At 55.3% G+C, this 8,369-nt stretch overlaps 1 protein-coding gene across 2 annotated transcripts in view; it reads right to left on the bottom strand.

Moving 5' to 3' along the window:
- Window positions 1–2,806: 2,806 nt before the first annotated feature.
- Window positions 2,807–8,369, bottom strand: part of MARCH2 (membrane associated ring-CH-type finger 2) — a 30,027-nt gene continuing 24,464 nt past the window's right edge. For both annotated transcript variants that reach the window (XM_017839682.1, XM_017839683.1), the window contains 2 exons: window positions 6,009–6,218; window positions 2,807–3,282 (listed from right to left, as the gene is read on the bottom strand). In XM_017839682.1, coding sequence (XP_017695171.1) covers window positions 3,124–3,282; window positions 6,009–6,218 — 369 coding nt within the window. In that variant the 3' untranslated portion in view covers window positions 2,807–3,123. The remainder of the gene's footprint in view (window positions 3,283–6,008; window positions 6,219–8,369) is intronic.

The following is an 8,369-nucleotide window of genomic DNA, read 5'->3' as shown; positions in this document are numbered from 1 at the left end:
GCTCGGGTGAGAGCCTGGGCTGGCAGACACGTCCAGCATCTCCCACCAGCCTGGAGTGAGGGGCTGGGCCAGAGGGCCACGGGCAGGCTCAGGTCGGGCAACTCCCGGGGGCAGCACCAGGAGCCTCTGCAGGGCAGCATCTCAGGGAGCATCAGGATCACTCTGTACAGCCCCACACACCCCCCGGCCCGTCCAAGGGCCAAAGGACTCTTTGCTTCATTCAAACAACATCACCTTGCTTGGCCCACACCCGGGAGGCTTCTGTGCACTGCCAGAGAAACTGCCCAGAAACCTTCAGCTGGGGCTCCTGGGGCAGGTCAGGGAAGCTGCCCTGGGCAGCCCTGCCAGCTCTCAGGGGTCAGCTGGGCTCTGCAGGCTCAGCCCCCCCAGTAACAACACAACAGCCCAAAGTTTGTCTCACTTTTATTTACATAATTGCACAGCCCGTTTCCCCATGACACTGGAACGTGGTGGGTCAGACACTGATTTCCCACATCCACAAGCTGAACATCTCCTCTAGGAAGGAGGAAAAGACTTAAAGAGTGGCTGTTGGGTTTTGCAGGGGCACATGCAACAACTCCAATTATTGGCAACGACAATAAAGTCAAGGAAGCTGAGTGCAGCCATGGCTGCCCTACAGCACAGGGCCGGGCCCCCACTGCCCCAGCCAGGGGCTTCTGGCTTTCACAGTTGCATATTAGGATCAACAGTGGGTCTCCTAACTGGAACACTGGCTCCATTAAGTCCTTACCTGGGGAACGTGGTGTGGGAGTGCACATCCCTTGTCACCAGCCAGAACTTGGTGCACTGCAAGGCCAAGCTGCTGGGAGGCAGCCAGGGATGGGAAGGTGAAACCACTCCCCCCTTTTTCTCCACTGAGAATGTCCTGGTGACAAGGGGGTTGTTGGGAAGGGCCTGAAGAAAGGGGCACCCAGGACAAGGCACAGGGCAGTGGTGCAGTGCCCGCTGCCATGGAAGGGTGTGAGGAGCGGGGAGTGCCTGGGTGGGAACAGGATGGGACTGGAGCAGGGACTGGGACTGGAGCTGGGCTGCAGCAGCCCCTCCTCCAGGAGCACCGGGGCCAGAGTCATCCCTGCATGACTGGGAAAAGGGAAGGTGCCCATGGGTATGTGGCAGAAGGGAAGGGACAGGTCAAGAGAAGGGAGCAGAGATGCACAGCCTTGCTGCGGCAGAGGACATTCACCCCGTGGTCACATGAGCCCCTCATGCTCAGAACAGAGACCAGTTTGGAGCAGCCCACAGGGACTTGCCACTGGGCACAGAGAGGCTGCTGAAAGATGTGCCGAGGTATCCCTGAGTTGCACGAGAACCCTGGCACAGAAGATGGAGGAGAGTCGACAGAACCCAGGACCCAGGGCTGGAGCAATCCTCTTGGGAGAGACAGGACACTGTAGCCCCTGCTACTCATGCCACCAGAAACTTCCAGCCCAGGGTCATGGGACACATAAGGAAAAGCATCCTGCTTTGCAGCTAGAGAGGAGGAGGAAGAGGAGGAGGAGGAAGAACGTGGGGTGCTTTGAATCCAAGAAACGACAGGTCTCGGTCTAGCAGGGCATTGGACCGATCCACCTGGGTTCAGCAAAGGGGCAGAGGGACACAGTGTGTCACACACATCACCACCCACACATGGGCACCTTGGAGCCTGCCTCCTCCCTGCTCTCTGCCCTCACCATGACGGGAGCAGAGCCCAGGCTCCAGCCGAGCACACACCTCTGGAGCACCGGGCAGGGCAGCGGCACCGCCGGCGTCCTCACAGCCTGTGCCACACGGGAGGCTCAGCACCAGGCACGGGCACCACATGGCAGGGTGGGAGGGTGGCAGAGAGGCAAGGACCAAAGCCAAACCAGCGAGACCCTTGGCAGACGGGGCACTCTGAGACAGAGGGTTTCGACAGCTGGATGTGCTGGAAATGCAGGTGAAAAAAGAGGAAAGGAGGAGGAGGAGGAACACCAGCCCCACAAAAGAAGGGACCCAAACCTGTTCTCTGGGAACCAGCGAACTGGGAGGGTTTCACTAGAGGACACAACAGGCAGGCAGCGCTGTCAGGGATGAGCTCAATCCCAGCAGCTCCTCTGGAATGTGCAAATAAAGCGCAGAGACAGCCAAGAGCACCTGCGTCCTGCCAGCGCCGCAGGGCATGGCCTGTCCCCTAAGGTACGTGTGGAACTGATGCTATGGGAGGTCCAGCCTCAGGATGGCGAAAGGACATCAGCAAACAGAAACTTCAACCTTCTGGGGTCAGGAAAGCTCCTTTCTCGATCGTTTAAAACCAAAAGGCAATGGTGGGTTTAGCTAATACAAGCCATGACTCTCCACTCTTGGATCCTCCATCTGCCTTTGCCAGACACACCAAGAGCATCCGAGTCCTGGGGGTGAGCCAGGATAGGCAAGGAAAGCATCTTGTGAGATCACATCTGCACTGGAAAAGATCTCTCTTTTTGAAACTTATATCTCAAAATTACAGCACTTTACAATACAAAATGTCTCCATTCAGCATCACGTCATTTTACTCCTTCTGGGATTATAATAATTATTAAAAACACTCAACTTTCTAGAAAGGACAGAACACCATGAAAGAGACCAAAGAGTAACGGGAAGGCTGCTGCAGTATTATCAAAACCAATTTAGTGCAAAGGAGAAGGGGCCTTTCAAGAACGGATGATGAAAAGTGTTTTTTATATGCTCATTTGGAGAAAAGGCATTGATTTAACCTCTGAATGAGATCAGGCTGCCGGCTTCTATCCTGAAGCTTAGAACATCTACACAAAAGGACTGAAACACAATATGCATGGCCATTAAAAAATAATATTATATATAGATATATATATAGAGAGAGAGGGGGAGATATTTTCCACGTATGGTATTTAGTTATGGGAAAATGTCCCTGCAGAGAGGCATTTTCAGCCACTGGGCTCTTTTGGGCCATTTCACACACAGACATTGATTATTTGTCTGTTTGTCAAAGTCTGAAGCAGGTGCTGACCGCAGAGTCCCCTTGTGTGGGATGATTGTTTCCTGGTGCCCCCAGAGCTGCCCTGGGCACGTGAGGACACACAGCCCTCCTCGCCCTGGGCTGGCCCCAGTTGGTGGCCACGGGACGGCTCAGACGGTCGTCTCATCCGCGGTTTTCTTCATGAGCTTGGCGGAGAGGAGGGAGTGGGGCACGGGGTGAGGGCTCCTCGAGGCTGGGATCATCAGGCGGACTTTCTGGTTGGTCCTTCGCCACTCCGAGTACAGCTGGCAGTGGTAGCGGAACGAAACCTGGCGGGCGAGAACGCAGCGTCTGTCACCGAGCCCCTGTCCCCTGGTGGTGAGACGCCCTCACCCCTCTGCCTCCGTGTGTCCTTATCCCAAGGCAAGGGACACAGCCCTGACCCCGACACAGTTTGGGGCACTGCATGGCCCCAGCCTCTGATGGGGAATCAACCCCTTCCTGCTGAGAACAGGCTGAGCGTGGCACAGCCAAAGGGGCTCTCTGGGCAGCACTGGCACAGCAGGACGGGGTTTGCTCAGCTGGGTTTGGGTCCACGCTGATGAAACGCGGCGGGGAGGAGCCAAAACTCACCCCCTCACCCAGCCCCAGGCTGCAGGGAGCACCCTGAGTGGCCAAAACAAGCATCCGAATCCAACCAGCCTCCTCCCATCTCACAGAGCCCAGTGAACCTCCTTCACCCTTCCCAAAAACCTTCTCTCTTCTGTCTGCAACAACAGGACACCAACTGGACTCATTTTTCCTGCTGTGGCCTGGAAGACTTGTCCCCCAGGAGGGAGAAAGGGCAGGATGCAAAGGCTGGAGGGACCCGGAGCAGCCCGGCAGAGGCAGGAGCTGGCCCTGCAGTTTCGGAACGGCCCTGCAGTTTTGGAACAGGCCTGCGAGGGGAGCTTCAAGCTCAGCTTAAACACCGAATCCAGTCAGCCACTCATCCAAATCAGGCTTTCATACTTGGTAAAATTACAGGAAGCATTTAGCTGGCAAGTAGGAAGTACCAGGAAGTACATCTGACACGGAAAAGTCAGTATTCCAATTAATTCTATTCACGTCTGAGGCAACTGAGCTGCTTGATCTGTGCCCTCCCCTCGTTCCTGCTGCAGAGGTGCTGTGGCAGTGAGGTTGTTTGCTGCCAAACACATCTCCCAGTCTTCAGAGACAGCATGGGAGTGGGGAGCTAATGGTGGAAACCTCAAGGAAGGCTCCTGCTCCACAGGAGGGAGCTGCAGCCTTGGCCACAGCCTCTCCCACAACCCTCCCTCCCATTAGAGCCATCACCCCCCACCCACATTTTGGCCTCTTGTGCTGCACAGCCTGGGGTAGAACGTGGTAAATGTGAATAAAGGGGCTTCTCTTAAAGTCCTTCTCTGCTCAAGGAAATGTGAAGCACTGCAGAATTAGAGACATTTTAGTCAGGACTCGTTATTTTAAACACACAAAAAAAAAAAAAACCACGAAAAAAATCCCAAACCAAACATTTTTCCATTTCCCCCACGTTTCCAGCTTCTCCAGATCAGTTCTGGGAAGACAGAAACACTTCCTCTTAAGGGTTCCAGTTTTACCTTGGCTTTCTACAAAAAGAAGCCTCATGCAGGAACTTGCAGCATGGAGATTTTCCTCCATGGCTCCAGCTTTGCCCCCAGAAACTCTGCAGGCCCCCCCAGAGCAGGGGCTGCTGCAGCACCAGCTCAGCCTGCCCTGGCTCCCCAGCCTGTGGAGGAGAGGAATGTCCTGCCAGAGGGGAAGGGGTTACTCTGAGAAACTGTAGCATGAGATGGCAGGGAAATGTGTTGGGGCATTTCTACTGCCCACAGAAGTGCCAGCTTTTTTGGGGTCCCACTCTTCCTCCTGCAGCAACTGCACCCCTTCCCTTCCCCAAATGGTGCTTCCCAGCAAGCAGCTGGAAAAGGGCAGCGACAGGGCATGAGCACACACAGGGCTTGGAATAGGAGAGCCAAAACGAAGATCCAAACCCAGAAATCCAGCCAGCAACAGAATAAAAAAAAGGGGAATGGGAAACAGAGGGAATTCCCTGGCCTAGGAGTCCCTGGAGAGCAGCCCCAGGCCCTGGGGAGGGGCTGGGCAGGAGCTGCCCCAGCCCTGCTGGGCTCTGCTGGCAGCACTGACAGGTACCACTGCTCACAGGTACCACAGCAAACCCACATCTGCTGTCCTGCTCTCCTCAACTCCCTGCCAGCTGCAAGCTCCTGGCCCCCTAATTCAGCACATCCAGGGATGCCAAGACAGGCCTCTGCAGGAAGCTCTTTCCCAGCAGGAATCAGTTCAATCCCCAGACAGGCTCAAGCGCAGGTTCCCAGGAACCCCCAGTGCCCCCCAGGCAGCAGCAGTGGGCCAGGGCAGGCTGGCTACCCAGCCTTGGTCTGGGGCTCAACTCCAAAACCCAGCATGAGAGAAGCCAGAGGCTTCCCCAGGGCCAGAGTGTTCCTTGCACACACCTTCTGTCTCACTGACACCTTAAAAGGGTTGTGTAGGAATTTGTTTAGCTGTGGGCCAGACACCCCCAAGGCCAGTCTGCACCCCCTCTGGGCATGGCCAGTGTGTGCTGGGCAGCACAGAGGGACATGATGGCAGATGATTTAGGGGCCAAACACGTTCCAGATTTTACTTTTCCCCTGAACTACCCAGGTACCAAGTTTGTGTTTCTTCTCGAAAATAAGAGCAGACACCCCAGATGGGGCACTGCCTGCCCCAGCCCCAGCCCTTCCCACCCAGCCCCAGCTCCAGCCCCGCTCAGGCACATCTGTGCCAGGTACATGACACCCCGGGAACACGGCTCCCGTGCCAGTCTGGAAAGCAGGCGGTCAGGAAGTGGTTTCTCATCCTCAGCAACAGCTCGAGCAGCTCCCACGGGAAGACAATTCAAGAGGAAGAGCCCAAGGTTTCCTCCCGTGGGGAGGCAGAGCTGGAGGGCTGTGAGCCAGCGCTGCCAGGTCCTGCTGGAGCAGGAGCAGGGCCCCGGCAGGCAGCCGGCACTTACCAGCGTCCAGAGGACGTAGATTGTGAAAAGTGCAATAGTGAGTGCTATGAGTCCGATGGCCTCCAGGCGGCTGTTGAACTGCAGGTGGTCCTGGGCCCCGCGCAGGCACAGCCAGCCCGAGATCGCCGCCAGCGGGGTGATGAACAGGAAACACACCATGTCACAGAACAGGGTCCTCTTCTCATTGCGGGGCCCGGGGTCCTTCAGCCACTGCGGGGAGGGCGGGAGAAGAGTGTCAGTCAGCACACGGCAGGAGAAGGGTGTCAGTCAGCACACGGCAGGAGAAGGGTGTCAGTCAGCACACGGCAGGCGAGAGGAACCGCGGTGCACTGGGCACCCGGTACAGGTGCTTAACTCCCATGAACCTTCTCAAAAACGGAGCTAGAGAGTGCCAAGCCTGTTTTTAACAACCAGCAAGAGACAGGGAGGATGCAACTGAAGAATATGTGCAGGGGAAGGCAGTAGTGGGTAAGGAAGCTCCTGGGCTCTTCACTGGGGCAGGGAGGGCAGGCAGGGGGAGGTGGGTTCAGTAAAGCCGAGTTTATGAGATTTGGCTGGTCTTGGGCTGTGCTTCAACAGAAAAAGGTCCATGACTCTGTAACTCGTGTAGGGGCTATGGGAACCAGGGGCACTGGGGTCTGAGGCCAGGCCAAGCTATAAGGGCAGCTCTCCCAAATCTTTCTCTTGAGTTCCTTGGGAGAATTGTGGCATTTTAGAGTTTCGCTGGCAATCACCAAACATTCACTTCTTCTAGGAATCCCAATTTGCTTCTAGCCTGGGTTCATTGTAGATACTCGACTTCAACAACAGCAATTGTTCTATTTTTCTGGGATTACGTTATTTTCAGCCTTTCCTTTTTTTAGAACAGCAAGCTGCTGTGGTTCCTACTGATCCCAAATTGTCACTGCACAGCTTTACTGGGATCTGTGTGTGCTGGGCTGCTGGATCCTTCCTCCTTCCCTGCACAAGGATGACTACCTCATTAGGGGTTTTCTTTTTTTTTTTTTTTAATAAAAATGGGAGAACATTACTGAAAAGGCACAGTGAGAGCAGGGAAGGGACTATCAGTATAGATTGAAGTGGGGTCCTCACTTTGGAACAGACAGCTTGGGAAGGGACCCATCGGAGAACTCTGCACACAAAGCTCCTTTCCTGCAGGGAAACCACCACTGAAGCAGCAATACAGAAGGGGTGGTGACAGGTATGCCAGGAATGAGGGAGATCTCAGCACAGGTAACCTGAGGACAGGGCTGGCCAGAGACACACAGAGAGCATGAGCTCAGAGGGGAGCAGGGGAGGGGGCACAGGGGAGTGCAGATTTAACTCCAGCAGGGATGTTCAGAGAGACAGAGCAGAGGGGGAAGGATGGGAGGAGAAGCACAATGGGGGAGATGGCAAACCCGGGCAAGGAGCAGGGAGGTGGCTGGGCTGGTCAGAGCCACGGTAGCAGCACGTTCTGCAGCACCTGGGACAGGACACTGAGCTGGACCTGAGCAGAGGAGAGGATGCTGCAGTGACAGGAATGAGCCTGGCCAGGAATGTCACCTGGGAGGACTGATAAGCATGATATTTTGGAGATGTCACCTGAAGCACCTGAATGCTCCTGTGGTAACAAACAATAAACTGCCATTGATTTTAAAGCCATTCTGAGCACAACGTCATGGCCAGACAGCCAGAAGGAAATGTCTTAGAATCACAGAATCATTAACCTTGGAAAAGACCTCCAGGATCATCAAGTCCAACCATCAACCCAGCACCACCATGTTCACCACTAACCCATGTCCCCAAGTGCCACATCCACATGTTTTCTGAGCACTTCCAGGGATGGTGATTTCACCACTGTCCTGGCAGCCACTTCCAATACCTGACAACCCTTTCAGTGAAGACATTTTTCCTAATATCCAACTTAAACCTGCCCCCCTCCCCCCAAGTCCAACTTGAGGCCTTTTCCTTTCATTCTGTCACTTGTTACCTGGGAGCAGAGCTCCACCCTGGCTCCACCTTTTTGCCGGGGGTTTTTGGGGGGCGGGAGGTTCTTCCTTGGGCTTCTTTTCTTCCGGGTTGACCCTCACCCAGCTCCCTCAGCTGCTCCTGGTGCTCCAGACCCTTCCCCTGCTCTGTTCCCTTCTCTGGATACACTCAACGTCCTTCTTGTTGTGAGGGGCCAAAAACTGACCCCAGGATTTGAGGTGGGGCCTCAGCAGTGCCAGCAAAGGAGGACAGTCACTAGCCTGGTCCTGCTGGCCACACTATTGCTGGTACAAGCCAAGTGCCACTCACATTCTCGGGCACACCTGCCTCCTGTTCAGCCACTGTCAAAAGCAGCACTCTGGGTCCTTCTCCACCAGAGAGCCTTCAGAG

This window comes from Lepidothrix coronata, unplaced genomic scaffold, assembly GCF_001604755.1.
Source record: "Lepidothrix coronata isolate B3197 unplaced genomic scaffold, Lepidothrix_coronata-1.0 Scaffold453, whole genome shotgun sequence".
Classification (NCBI taxonomy): Eukaryota; Metazoa; Chordata; class Aves; order Passeriformes; family Pipridae; genus Lepidothrix; species Lepidothrix coronata.
Note: the sequence above shows the minus strand (reverse complement) of the source record. Positions and strands in the feature narration are given on the sequence as shown.